Consider the following 14,443-nt stretch of genomic DNA (forward strand, 5'->3'; position numbering starts at 1 on the left):
CGAGGGGGGTAGTCTGCAGGTCCCAGGGCGCCCTGATGGAGGGGGAGGGGAGAAGGCCCCACAGGGTGGGCCGGAAGGCGGGCGGGCAGGCACCTTGGACCTCAGCTCTTACACACACACCCCAGCTCGCAGCCCCAGACTCACACGTGTCTGCACTTTTGAGTAAGGCCTGCTTTTGCCTCCTGCCCTGCACCCCAGGCCCACACCCCTTCTCCACCGCCACCCCTCGGACCAGCAGTAGAGTCAGAGGGAGGGCAACATCTGGAAGGCAGGTGGGCTGGGGCAGAGCAGCAGCTGGAGGGCAGGTGTAGGGGGCATGGGCGGAGCAAAGGGGCCTGCGGGCGGGGGTGGGCCCTGGGTGCACAGCTGCATCGCAGCTGGCGGGGGCCCGTGAGGGACTGAGGCAGGCACACAGCCGAGATCAGGAGCGGGTGGGCGGGGCTGGGTGGGCTCAAGTGCCAGGAGGCTCCAGGATGGGTGGGGGCCCGGGGAGGGGGTGTCACCAGCAGCAAGTGCAGCCCTGGGAGCTTCTGCTTCCCTCTTCCTTGGGATAAATATTTATAGATTCATTTGCCGTCTGCCATACACACTTGGCTGCTTACCTCCCGGTAAAAATAGAGCAGGCTCCCCACTCCCACCCTTCCCTTCTCCACCAGGGCCGGGGACAAAGGGGGCCAGGTGAGGCCAGCTCCCCACAGGCCTGCTGGAGGAAACTTGGTGTCACGGAGCCTGGCGGCTGGCCCTGAGGCCGGGTGGGGTGGCATGATGAGGGGCCCCATGGCTGAGCTTTGAGAAGGAACCCATGATGATGCTTGGAGTTTTGGGTGTGGGCAGCACAGACTTGGAGATGCGGACAAACGTGGGTAGAGTGGGCATCCAGCTAGGGGTGAGGGTGGGGCCCGGCAGAGCCAGGGCTGCAGGACTGGGAGAACTGGGCTGGGCTGGGCTGGGATCCATGGGCAGCTGGCTCCGAGGCAAGGGTCCGGGGCAGCTGGGCATTGTCTGTATCGGGGGGCAACCATCTGTGTGTGCAAGCCAAGTCTGCTTGTAGATGAGGTCCTGGCACAGGTGTGGCCGTCCCTGTCTGAGTAAGCCTCTCAGTGCGTTCCAGGCGTGTGGGTTTTTAGGCTCTCGATCCATTATAGTGAAGCCCCTTCTGACCGTGGATCTGGGAGCAGAGTCCCCTTGCTTAGCCTTCTGACCTGTGTGGAGACTCGGCCATGCCCACCTCTCTGTTGAGGGCCGCACGGAGGAGCCCTGCCTTGGGAGCATTCAGTGGGGCTCCCTGTGCACACAGAGGGAGTGTGAGCCAAGACTGTCTGCCATGGCCACCGCCCTGCCCCTGGTACCACCTCGGGGTCTGGCGCACAGTAGGAGCTCTCTACGTGGATGGGTGGACAGACAGGATGTGCAAATAAACAGGTGGAGGTGTGTCCACTTTTGTTGGCCTTTGTGGCAGGTCCCAGGCTGTATGGTTAGTGGTCTTGCCATTTACCCGCCAGGACCCTGTGCGCCCCCGCTCAGCAGCCGTGAGGGAGGTGGCTAGCGCTGGGGCAGCCTAGTTAGCAGTTCCCGGCCGGCTGCGTTGGGCTGTCGTGTTGAGGGGTTAGGCCCGGTAACTGCAGCCTCTGGGCTTCCCGCTGGGGATCTGAGGAATCCCAACCTGTCCCAGCTTCTCAGGGCTGGAAAGTGGGCCTCGTGGGACCAGCCAGGCCTTCCAGGGCAGCAGGAGCTGGCCAAGGCAGAGAAGGTGGAGCCAGGTCCTGTGGCATGTCTGTCCTGCCTCCTGGGGGCCAAACAAGGGGAGGAAATGCTTCCAGAAGCCAGGTGCTGGGAAGAAGACTGCCCCTTGCATTTGAAGAGTCATTCGTTCATCCATTCGTTTGCTCGTTTACAGAATATTCCTGAACCCCCTAGTATGCGCCAGGGTCTGAGGATAGAGCTCACGGTCTAGTGAGGGGACAAACGCACCCTGGCCTTGGGGTGGGGCGGTGGAACTGTCACTGGGGAGACCTCTGGCTTGGGGGATGCGGGGGCAGGGCGTCCGCCCCGCTGTCGAGGTGGGTGGCCGGGCCTGGCACACACGCCTCTGACCCTTCTCCTCCATCCCTGCAGCTGAAGGCACCCGGTGCCCCGACCCGCCTGCAGGCAAGCCCGCGATGGCGGCCAAACGCAAAGGCGGCCTGAAGCTCAACGCCATCTGCGCCAAGCTGAGCCGCCAGGTGGTGGTGGAGAAGGGAGCGGAGGCCGAGGACAGCCCACTGCGGCCCCGGGACAAAGAGCGCGGTGGCCCTGAGTCGGGGGTGGCCCGGGCCCCCCGCAGCGAAGAGGACAAGAGGCGGGCGGTGATCGAGAAGTGGGTGAACGGAGAGTACAGCGAGGAGCCGGCACCCACGCCCGTGCTGGGGCGGACTGCCCGGGAGGGTCTGGAGCTGCCACCCGAGGGCGTCTACATGGTGCAGCCCCAGGGCTGCAGCGACGAGGAAGACCACGGCGAAGAGCCCCCCAAGGATGGCAGCGTCATGGAGGAGAAGGACTCGGACGGGGCAGCCTCCAAGGATGATAGTGGCCCCAGTGCCAAGCAGGCTTCAGGTGGGTGTCTAAGCCCCAGACGGGACATAACCCCACGAGGAGGGCGGCCCGGCGGGGAAGGAGTGGTGTGTGTGTCCACAGAGCGTGCCCTTTTCCCTCACTCTTGCTCCAGATAGTGACCCCCCATTCAGACCCAGGGAGGACTCCTGAGGAGGGGCGGCAGGGGTGAGGAGGGAAAGGCCTGAGAAGGCAGCTTCCCAGACGTGTGAGCCGGGCTGGGGTGGGCTGCCGAACACACAGCGGGTCTTCAGGAAGCAGTGGATGGACGGATGGACTGGTGGACAGGCTGACGGATGGACGGAGGGACGGATGGACGGACGGCGTGTGGGTAGACAACTGTCCACACGCACCTGCATAGGGAGGAGCCTGTTGGGGGGCACAGTACCTGGACATGCATGTGGGGAGCGACACCCAGCCGGCATATCCCGTGACACCCAGCTGCCCCAGACACGGTCCCCTGGCTGACGTCTTTCCCACGAGATGGCTAAGCGCTGGCTTTTCTGGTGTCTGCTTGTCCTTGGATGCAGAGCCCTTCCTAGGTTCTGGGTGGGAGGGGGTCTCCGCTAGGACTGGAACTCTGGGCCTGGGGTCTTTTCTGAGCTCCCAGCCTCATTCCCAGCCTGTGCCTGGTGTCCCGAGCCTCCCCTGCCCGCTTCCCGATCCCCTTCCCCTGCAGCAAGGGGCGCATCTCCTCCCTACGCGCGGGGAGCCCTGCGCAGCCACATAATTATGCATATAAGATATAAACAGAGCTGTTTAATTATCCTTCGCCACATCAGTGACAGAGTAATTAACAAACATTGCAAGATCAATGAGGAAAAGTGTGACCTTCAGTTTCCTCTGATAGGAAAAGCCCTTGCCGTTCCCAGATGCAAGGTGATTGCGCTGGGCCTGAGGAGAGGGGAGGGACAGGGACAAGGGCCACTGTCCCTTCAGCGCCCCAGCACCTCCCGGGGGAGTGGAGAGCTAGGATGGCAGGAGGCAGGGCTAGAACTGCCAGTGGCCTCGTGGCCGCAGGCCTCGCCCCTCGGGTTTGAGGCCCAGTGGGACTGCGGGGTGACAGCCAGGGCGGCCTGCTCAGCCCGGGCACTGGAGCCAGGCAGCCGGAGCCCAGGCTGCCCACCGTGGGCTTGGGAATGCAGGCCTCTGGGCTGCCCCTGGGACCCCTGCCTGGCCCCCTCCCTCCTCTAAGCCGCCTGCCCTTCAAAGCCTTCTGTTTCTCTGCCATATATAGTGAGGGCTCAGCTGCCTCCAGCTATTTTTAGCCCCTTTCCCTGGTCCCTGAGCCACTGAATCTAGCAGCCAGGGCCCACTCCTCCCAGACTGGGTCCCCAACCCCAAGTAGCTGGAGGTCAGGACAGCAGCCCACCGGCCACCCCACCCAGAGGAACAGCTGTCCGTCGGTTCCTTGAGTCAACCTGTCCACCTTGTGTGCCAGGTGCTGCCCGTGACCGTCCTCTCTCCTCACCTGGCGCGTCCCGGTCCCCACAGGACTACCCTCCTCCCTGTCCTCCCAGGAGCTCCGAGGCTCTTTCTACATGCTGCTAGGTTCTCTCTTGTGCCAGAGCCCAGCCCCGCTCTCACACCGCTTCCAGGTGTGGTTGGGAGGAAAGCCCTCATCGGCTGCCCAGCTGGGTCCTGGTCCTCCCACCCCTGCTTCGCCGCGCCTTCCCCTGGCCGTGCTTTTAGGACCCCCAGCCTGGGGTCCTGCCGCTCTGCGTGCCTGGGTGTGCAGGCTCAGGCATGAGTGGCGAGAACACGCATGTGCCCTGGGGCCCAGGTGAGTCTCACCCACCTGTGTGTACCCACTCCTGATTCAGGGTGTAGCACATAGTCGGTGTTCAGCGAGTGTTCCGTGCAGGAAGGCGTGTGCTGGGGAGTCGCAGGCCTCTCGTGGCGGAAGGTTGTGTGCGGAAGGGGGTTTGTCTCCAGTGAACAGCCCCAGGCAGAACGGGGTCATCTTGCCCCCGCCGTCCTGAGACTCATCTTGGGAGCTGACTGTGGAGTTTGGAGTGGTTTGTGTACACGTGTGTGTGTGTGTGTGGGCGGGGAAGGTCGCTAGGGCTGCGAGCTTGAGTGTGCACACGTGCATGCGTGTCCCTGTGGGGAGGTTGCTTCGGGGGATTCTCCGTGTGCCCCGCGGTGGACACAGTGGGGCGATAGATGGGCCAGACTCAGCCACTGCCTCCACGGCCTTGACTCTCCTCGGTGGCCCACCCTCGTGCGTGAGCACAAGTGACCAGAAGGTGGCAGGGAGGGTTGAAGGACTCTCTACGTCATAAGTCTTGGCTGGGGTGGGCGGGCCCTGAGGGAGTCTGAGTGAACACATCCGCAGGCTCTCTGCCCGCCGGCCCTGTTGTCTGGGGCCATCGGCAGCCTGGGGGGCCGGGAAGGGCCAAGAGGACAGGTCCTGAGGAGGCTTGGGGCGAGCCTCTCATCCTCCCAGGGATAAGGGGCCTGTGTGTCCATTTGTGGGGGCCAGGGAGGGTCCTCCAGGCAGGCTCAGCCAGGCCCACCCCTGACCCCATCCCCAGTGGCTCCCTCAGCCCCTGGGGTCCCTCCTGACTGCCCAGCCACTGGCTCACAGCCCTACCTGTCCCCAGCCCCCATTCCCACCCCCACCCCTGGGAGGCAGGTTGGGATCTGGCCTTACTTCCAGTAAAATGACTTCTCCTTCATATTAGGCCAAGGCAAGAGAGCGGAGACATTTATGAAACTTTGTTTAATGTACTGAAGAGCCATCGGCCAGAACATTTAGGAAATTGATTTTCCTGGCATTGATGAACTCGTTTTATTTTACCCCAGTATTAATTACTTTTTTTTTAAACAAATTAATTTAAGAGTCGTAAAACCTAACAAGTGAGCCAAATGTCCATAGATCATGTCGCGCTCCACCCCGCCCCCAGGCCGGCCCCTCCCTCTGTGGGCGGGGCGGCGGCGGGGCTGGGGGCGGGGGCGGGTCCTGTGCCTTGGCTACCCTGCCCCCTCCCAGAGGTGACGGCCCCTCTCCCCTCTGCCCTAGGAGAGGCCTCCTCGCTGCGGGACTACGCGGCCTCCACCATGAGCGAGTTCCTTGGCATGTTTGGCTACGACGACCAGAACACGAGGGACGAGCTGGCCAAGAAGATCAGCTTCGAGAAGCTGCGCGCGGGCCCCACACCTGACGCGGCCGCCTCTTCGGCGCCGCCCGCCGCCTCTGCGCCGCCCGCCTCCGAGGATGCCCTCAGCAAGCGGGCGCGGTTCTCCAAGTATGAGGAGTACATCCGCAAGCTCAAGGCCGGCGAGCAGCTGTCCTGGCCGGCCCACGGCAGCACAGCCGAGGGGCGGTCCGGCAAGGAGGCCCTGGGCTCCCTGCCTGGCCTGCGGCTGCCCAGCAGCACCGCGCACCTGGAGACCAAGGCCACCATCCTGCCCCTGCCCTCACACAGCAGTGTCCCCATGCAGGGCCTGGTGGCCCGTGCCTCCAAGTACGACTTCTTCATCCAGAAACTGAAGACGGGTGAGAACCTGCGGCCCCAGAACGGGAGCGCCTACAAGAAGCCGTCTAAGTACGACCTGGAGAACGTCAAGTACCTGCACCTCTTCAAACCCGGGGAGGGCAGCCCCGACATGGGAGGGGCCATCGCCTTCAAGACGGGCAAGGTGGGGCGTCCCTCCAAGTACGACGTCCGGGCCATCCAGAAGCCGGGCCCCGCCAAGGTTCCGCCCACCCCCAGCCTGGCTCCTGCGCCCCTCGCCAGCGTGCCCGCTGCTCCAAGTGCCCCCGGGCCAGGCCCTGAGCCTCCTGCCTCCCTGCCTTTCAACACTCCCGAGTACCTGAAGTCAACCTTCTCCAAAACAGACTCCATCACCACGGGGACCGTCTCCACTGTCAAGTAAGGCGTGCACCACCCTCACTGCCAGCCCTGCACCCGGGACTGGAGTGGCCCGGAGGCCCACTTCCTGCCTCTGAAGCTCACACTCATGGACACACACACCCACACCTTATGCGCATCCACTGTGCACCCAGATTCTCACACACGTGCTTCTGCACACGCGCGCACGCACACACACACACACACACTCCAAAACAGACTCCATCACCACGGGGACCGTCTCCACTGTCAAGTAAGGCGTGCACCACCCTCACTGCCAGCCCTGCACCCGGGACTGGAGTGGCCCGGAGGCCCACTTCCTGCCTCTGAAGCTCACACTCATGGACACACACACCCACACCTTATGCGCATCCACTGTGCACCCAGATTCTCACACACGTGCTTCTGCACACGCGCGCACGCACGCACACACACACACACACACACACACGCACGCACTCCTCTGCCTACACAATCGCTCAGACTCAGCTCGTGGACCCGCACACTATACATCTTGCTGTGCGCACACACGCTCTCACAGCGGGTACAGGCACACCTTGTTTTATTGCGCTTCGAAGATATTGCGTATTTTAACAGATTGAAGGTTTGTGGCAACCCTGCACTGTCGGATGACGGTCAGCATTTTTTAGCAATAAAGCGTTTCTTATTTAAGGCATATGCGTTGCTTTTTCAGACATAACGCTATTGCACACTTAATAGACTACAGTGTAGTGTAAACGTAACTTTTCTACGCTCTGGGAAACCGAAAAAATTCGTGTGACTCGCTTTATTGTGATATTCACTTTATGGCGGTGGTCTGGAAGTGAACCTGCAGTATTTCCAGGGTCTGCCTGTACTTCTGTGCACGTGCTCATCTGCTAACACACATGCCACGGGGTACTGTAACCCCCATGTGCCCATGACAGGCTTTCTCTGCCTGCCACCGTGAGGGCCAGTTGCCGGCTTACGGTTGGCTGGGAAAGCCCTACTCTGGGCTGGGGGTTCTGGGTGCCAGGCTGGTGGCCAGGGCTCCCAGGTTCAGAGCCTGCTGCATGGGAAAGGCAGCAAGAGAAGGTAGGAGGCTGGGGTGGGGTGGGCACACCCCACGCAAAGCCCTAGACAATGGCAAAATAATCGATGGATCAATGTGTGGGGCTGAGTGAGACCCTTCCCCTCAGCCATCCCTCCTGGAGGCGGGTCCAGAAACCTGGAGTAGATCTAGGGAGCTGCCCTCGGCGTCGGGGAGGCCTTTCCGACCACCCAGCCACACTTGCTTGGTGCTGTTCTTGCCCTTTCCCCTGGCGTCTTCCCCAGTGGTACCTGGTACCCCTCTTCAGCCAGCAGCATCCTGACTCTCTGTGTGCAAGGCGGCCAGGCCCCAGCTTCCCAGGCTTCCTATGCTGTTGGACTCTAGGTCAGATCCACGCCCAAGGTAGGGCCCTCCAGCCCTACCAGCTGAAGATGGCCCAGCCCTTGCCAAAGGTGGGCTAATTGAACCTGTGCTAGTTTTCTGCCAAAGGACTTTTCCAGTCCCACCCTAAGCGCCCAGAACACTACACAGTGAGCGAGAGAAGGGCCAGGGCCCCAGGGCAGGGAGCTGCCCCCAGACACTCTTGGGGCATGAGGCCACCTCGTCTGCTAATCAGCTGTGCCCTGTGTGTCTCTCACCAGGAACGGATTGCCCACAGATAAACCAGCTGTCACTGAAGATGTAAACATTTACCAGAAATATATTGCCAGGTAGGCCCCTGGGGAGGAGACTGCCATGGAGAGAAGGTGGGTGGGGGCAGGAATGCCTGGGGACCATGGGACCATACGTCCATGTGACCACTAGTACCAAGGTGCCTGCTGCCTCCCCGCCCCCATGCATTCCTGCTTCCAAACCCTCCCCAGGCCTGCCCTCTGCCCCATCTCAGAGCCCCCGCCCCCTTGATGTGGTCCAGGCCACATGCCCTTAAGCAGCTTGTACCCCAGGCAGGACTGGGGTACCTGAAAGGGCCCGAAGGCAGGGCCCGGCCACAGGTGAGTGCAGGTCCCCCCCTCCACAGCTCACCGTGGGCTTCCCTGGTGGCGCAGTGGTTAAGAATCCGCCCGCCAATGCAGGGGGCAAGGGTTCAAGCCCTGGTCCTGGAAGATCCCACATGCCGCGGAGCAACTAAGCCCACGCGCCGCAACTACTGAGCCTGCGCTCTAGAGCCCGCGCGCCACAACTACTGAGCCTGCGCTCTAGAGCCCGTGCTCCGCAACAAGAGAAAGCACCGCAGTGAGAAGCCCGCGCACCACAACAGAGTAGCCCCCGCTCACCACAACTAGAGAAAGCCCGTGCGCAGCAACGAAGACCCAACACAGCAAAAAATAAATAAATTTAATAAATAAATAAATAAAATTAAAAATTTTTTTTTTAATTTTTAAAAAAGGCTCCACTTGGGGCTGGGTGAGCGGGGGGCAGGCGGGGTTGCAGGCCCCTGTGGAACGGTTGGGGATGAGAAGGGATGTGGGCAGGTGGCCTCAGTGGGCTCCCCCTCACCACCTGACTCCAGACCTGCCCCTTTACATCCTTAAGGCAGTGGGATTGGCAGGTGAAGAACCTTCAGATTCCCCCCCACCCCACCCCGCTCAGGCCCCCAGCGCCCAGCCCCTGGGGATGCAGCACAAGGCCGGGGCTGTGCCCTGGCAGCCGTCTTTCTGTTGATCTCCCATAGTTTTGCCGTCGCTCTCTGTGTCTCCCTCCCCTGTCCCTCCCTGTCTTTTCAGCTTTGCTCTGCTCTCTCTATTATTATTAGTACCATTATTATTAGTGCCTCAGCAGATGGCCCTTTTGGCAGCTTCAGCTTAAATATTTATTTGCAAGAGGTTCTCCCCCCATGAGGGTCTTCCCTCCCGCGGCCCCACACCATGCGCGGCGCAGTGGGGCAGGTGGGCTGAGCCCTCCACCTTCTCCACAGTTGTCACGGGGCGCTGTCCCCGGGGGCCATCGTCCAGGCTGTGAGACCCCCGCCCTGGCAGCGTCGGGGCCTGGAGAAGGCCTGGGGTATTCTGGGAGGGCAGGTGGTGGCCAGGCGGCACGGGGCTCCCGGCTACGGAGTTGGCCGGAGAGCGCGCTCCCTGCCACGGGAAGCCAAACAGATGCTGCACTTTAAAAATTCATAACTCTTGGACTGTTTCAAGTGTCAGGAAAGCCCAGAACAGAGAGAGCCCTTTAACACCTCTTAGCAACAGAGCCCTGGGCTGGCACAGCTGGAGTCCCCAGCACCTGGCCCAGCAGTGAGTCAGGGGTGGGCGGGCAGCACCCACAGAAACGGCAACTGGGCCACCTCATGGGCTCGTGCCTTCAGCATCCCATCCCATCCCATCCCATCCCATCCCATCCCAGGGCTCTTCCCCTGACCCTGCTCTGGCTTCTGGCTTGGCCTAGCTTCCTCCTCCCATCTTGGTGCCAGGCCTCTGTGCCCCACCTGGCACTCCCTCCCGGGGCAGATAAGGCTGGGTCTGCAGCTCCGTGGATCTGGGGTTCCCAGCGGCCCCGTCACTCGCCCTAGCCTTCTCAGCCTCTGCTCCTTCACCCCAGCAGACCACCTCTGCCCCTCCACATGTCCACCCAGGGCCCCTGAACCGCAGCAGCAGCTCCCTGGAGCACGGGCACGGACCCTGCTCAGCCGCTCAGGCCGAGGACCCTGGAGCTGGCACCCAGAGAGGCCTGAGCCCACCCCCTCTTCCCTGCAGGTTCTCAGGCAGCCAGCACTGTGGCCACATCCACTGCGCCTACCAGTACCGCGAGCATTACCACTGCCTCGACCCCGAGTGCAGCTACCAGGTATGTCCCACGGGCACCAGCCCCGCCCCCGCGGGCTGGCACAGCAGCGGAGGGGTCTCTTGAAAGCAGGACGAGGTGACTCGGTTCTGCCTGGGCCACCTGAGTTTGACTTGGGCAGGCAGAGAGCCCAGAAAAGCTCCCAGCCTGTTCTCGTTCACAGAGTGCTGCCCACAGGCATCCGATAGGGTCTGGAGCCACCTGCGTCCCCAGTGGTAATAATGCAAAGCTCCCATTCGCTGAGTCTTAGCACGCACAAGGACCGCGCAGACAGCCTGCGTCCCTTATCTAATCGAGTCTTCCCAGTGTCCTTAAGAGGCTGGTATTACTGCCCCATTTTATAGATGGTTGTGTTGAGGTTCAGACAGATCGGCCCTTATGTTCAAAGCCACCCTCTGGTAGGTGCAGAGCGAGTGAGCGAGAGGCGGGAGGTGGGTGCGGGCGTTCTGCATGAGGCCGCTGCCTCTGTCTCCCCAGGGAGCCCAGCTTGGCAGAGCCCACAGGTGGCAGTAGACAGAATGAGCTGTCACCTATCAGAGCTCCTCCCTGAAAGGCCTGGCCCGATTTATCTTCTCTGCTTCTGGGCCTGCTGATGGGGAGACTACGGGGAGGTCAGGGAAGGGTCTGTGGCTCTGGAACCTTTGGAACTGTTCCCTCCAAAGTCCAGGGTGCTGGCCTTGGGGCAGTCTGGGCTGCCTCGACCCAACAGGATGATTCATAAGGAGACCGGAGGGCCCCGGGGCCAGGCCCAGCCTCCTGCCCACCAGGTCCTCTCCCGGCAGAGGTTCACGAGCAAGCAGGACGTGATCCGGCACTACAACATGCACAAGAAGCGGGACAACTCCCTGCAGCACGGCTTCATGCGCTTCAGCCCACTGGACGACTGCAGCGTCTACTACCACGGCTGCCACCTCAATGGGAAGAGCACCCACTACCACTGCATGCAGGTGCCCCGCCCTCCCCCCTCCCCCACCCCCAGAGGCAGGCCTGCCTCGGGCAGGGCCCCTCCCTTTGTCCCTTCCCAGGGCTGGACGGCCAGAGGAGAGAGTCCCGGGGGCTCGCTCAGGCTTGGGCAGTGTCCGGTGGGCCAGGGTGGGGCCTTCCCCATGGCCATACTTGGTGCGGGTGAAATTCAGCGAGCTGTTTATACAGACCGACATTTTTCAGCCTTTAACACCAAGAGCAGCATTGCAAATGGTTCCTGAGGAGGTTTTTGTTTAATTCTTTGTTTTAATGCCCCGCAGAGTCTGGGCTTTTTCAAGGTGTCAGGTCCAGGGGGAGCGACTTTGGTTTGCACATAGCAGCCCTGCGCCTCCCCCGGTATTTGTCAGGGGGTTGTTATGGCCTCCGTGAAACAACCTGGGCCAGGAGGAGAGGGGGGCTCGCTCTCTGGGCTCTGAGATGGTGCAGACACTGGCACGGTCCAGCCCTCAAGAGTGTTCAGATTCCACTGGTTTTTACTCAATATGGCAACGTTGCCTGCCTTGGCCCAGCCAGGGTGGGGTAGGGAAGGCCCTGTGCCAGAAACTGTTCGCCAAACAAGTCCCCGGCCTACAGGTGACCGCCAGGCCCCAGGGTCCAGCCCTGCTCACCCCTGGGGGCTCTAGAGGTAGAGCCACAGACTGGGGACCCCCAAGCCACCTCCTGCAGGATGGGACTCCCACGCCTGTGTGGGGACGTATCCAGGGCTCTCTGAGGACGACCCACGCCCAGCACGGGCCAGGCCCTGGGGGCCTGAGGGGTCGTCCTACCTTAACCTCGGTGCCCCCAGTCGGACGTTTACAGGTGCCGAAGCTCCCCCGAGCAGGCTCGGCTGCACCCAGCAGCACAGCCGCTCTGCCCTCGCCGGGGTGCCCGGCTGCAGTCCCCCTGACTGCCACTCTGGCCCCTGCAGGTGGGCTGTAACAAGGTGTACACGAGCACGTCGGACGTGATGACCCACGAGAACTTCCATAAGAAGAACACCCAGCTCATCAACGATGGCTTCCAGCGCTTCCGAGCCACCGAGGACTGCGGCACGGCCGACTGCCAGTTCTACGGGCAGAAGACCACGCACTTCCACTGCAGGTGAGCGGGAGGCAGCCAGGGAGGCCTCCTGGCCCGGGGAGGGACGGCAGGCAGGGCACCAGGCCCGTGGGTGGCTCGGGGCCCCACCTCCTCAGGGGGTAGGAACAGGAGCAGAGGGCTGCTCGGAGGCCCCGCCTTAGTTTCTGGCCTGGTCTTCCATCCAGAGGCCCATCCCTCCCAGGGCCACCGTGGGAGCAGGGCAGGGCCTCCCCCTGGCCCCGTGAGGCCCCATGACAGCCTCCCGATGTCCTGCCAGGCGACCCGGCTGCACATTCACCTTTAAGAACAAGTGTGACATCGAGAAGCACAAGAGCTACCACATCAAGGACGACGCCTACGCCAAGGATGGCTTCAAGAAGTTCTACAAGTACGAGGAGTGCAAGTACGAGGGCTGTGTGTACAGCAAGGCCACCAACCACTTCCACTGCATCCGCGCCGGCTGCGGCTTCACCTTCACCTCCACCAGCCAGATGACCTCCCACAAGCGCAAGCACGAGCGCCGGCACATCCGCGCCTCGGGCTCGGGTGTGCTGGGGCTGCCGCCCTCGCTGCTGGGCGCCAAGGACACGGAGCACGAGGAGTCCAGCAACGACGACCTGGTTGACTTCTCTGCCCTGAGCAGCAAGAACTCCAGCCTCAGCGCCTCCCCCACCAGCCAGCAGTCCTCCGCCTCCCTGGTCACCGCCACTGCCACCTCCGAGGCTGGGCCCAGTGCCACCAAGCCTCCCAACAGCAAGATCTCGGGGCTGCTGGCCCAGGGCCTGCCTGGCTCCATCCCCCTGGCGCTGGCCCTCTCCAACTCGGGCCTGCCCGGCGCCGCGCCCTACTTCCCCATCCTTCCGGGCCGGGGCAACACCTCCCTGCCTGTGGGTGCCCCCGGCCTCATGGGTACCATGTCGTCAGGGACAGCAGCCTCAGTAACCCCCGACACACCCGCTCTGGCTGCCTCGGGAGCTGGCGACTCGGCCGCAGCGGCAACTGCCTCTGTCCCGCTGGCCCCCGCCTCCATCATGGAGAGGATCTCGGCGAGCAAGGGCCTCATCTCGCCCATGATGGCCAGGCTGGCTGCGGCCGCCCTCAAGCCCTCTGCCACCTTTGACCCAGGTGAGCAGGCTGGGCCCTGCCTGGGAAGCGAGCGCCTCTCCAACCCCAGGAGCTCTCTGGCCTCGGTGCAGAGCCGAGCAGCGGGGGTTTGGCAGAAGTGTCTTCTGTTCCCTGCCCCCGAGACCCCTGCCCCCGTCTTTGCCTGGTATCTGCCTCCATCCTCTTTATTTCCTATTCGGGGCCCCTCTTTCTGGCCCACCCACCCCAGGCAACTCTTGTTTCTGTTTTTTTCATCTGTGAAGGGGAAGCAGTAGTCCCGGCCTCACGGGGTACCTGAGCATCCCGGGGCAACTGCTAGCTCCCCCCACCCTGCTATGTCACCCGGGACTAGTAGGGACTCCCGCTAGTCCAGCCCCTAGTGGGAGCAGTCCCAGCATCCCCGGCTTCCCTGGGACTTCTTCCAGGTGACTGGGAGGGCGTGTGAGTCCAGCCGAGGGGCAGGGTGGCCGCAGTACAGGGATGCTCAGGGGATTCGTGCCTGGACAGCCCGTCAAGGCCAAGGATGCCCTCCCAGGGTCTCCCGGTCCACCGGCGCTTTCCAGTCGCACTTTCTGCGGTAGTGGGAACGTTCTGTTCCGCACTGTCCAATATGGTAGCCACTGGTCACATGGCTGTTGAGTGCTTGAAATTGGCTAGCGTGACCCAGGACCTGGAATTCAACTGGAATTTCTTTCACTTGAGCCAGACCCGGCTACTGGCTGCCATGTCAGAGTCGCCAGGTCGCATCTGTGTCCTTCCTCTGGCTCATCGTGGAGAGAGGTTCTCCTTTCTCCCAAGTTTTCTGCTCTTGAAAAAATTTTTTACTCTTTTTCTCTGGATTTTTTTTGGCTTTTCTGTTTCCCCCACTCCTCTCCCTCTGTTTTCTCCCATCCGGGTAATTAGCATTAGTCAAATCCTTAAGAAGAGTTCGGCTCACATCTGGGACGTGGCTCCCTTCCTTCCTTCCTTCCTTCCTTCCTTCCTCCCTCCCTTCCTTCCTTCCTCCCTCCCTCCCTCCCTCCCTCCCTCCCTCCTC

General features: G+C 62.2%; 1 protein-coding gene across 2 annotated transcripts in view; it reads left to right on the forward strand.

Moving 5' to 3' along the window:
- The first annotated feature begins 2,093 nt into the window (after window positions 1-2,093).
- Window positions 2,094-14,443, forward strand: part of CASZ1 (castor zinc finger 1) — a 20,141-nt gene continuing 7,791 nt past the window's right edge. For both annotated transcript variants that reach the window (XM_028487846.2, XM_055083781.1), the window contains exons 1-7: window positions 2,094-2,592; window positions 5,615-6,467; window positions 8,118-8,186; window positions 10,170-10,260; window positions 11,040-11,204; window positions 12,152-12,324; window positions 12,581-13,428. In XM_028487846.2, coding sequence (XP_028343647.1) covers window positions 2,160-2,592; window positions 5,615-6,467; window positions 8,118-8,186; window positions 10,170-10,260; window positions 11,040-11,204; window positions 12,152-12,324; window positions 12,581-13,428 — 2,632 coding nt within the window. In that variant the 5' untranslated portion in view covers window positions 2,094-2,159. The remainder of the gene's footprint in view (window positions 2,593-5,614; window positions 6,468-8,117; window positions 8,187-10,169; window positions 10,261-11,039; window positions 11,205-12,151; window positions 12,325-12,580; window positions 13,429-14,443) is intronic.

The sequence above is a fragment of the Physeter macrocephalus genome, chromosome 3 (assembly GCF_002837175.3).
Source record: "Physeter macrocephalus isolate SW-GA chromosome 3, ASM283717v5, whole genome shotgun sequence".
Classification (NCBI taxonomy): Eukaryota; Metazoa; Chordata; class Mammalia; order Artiodactyla; family Physeteridae; genus Physeter; species Physeter macrocephalus.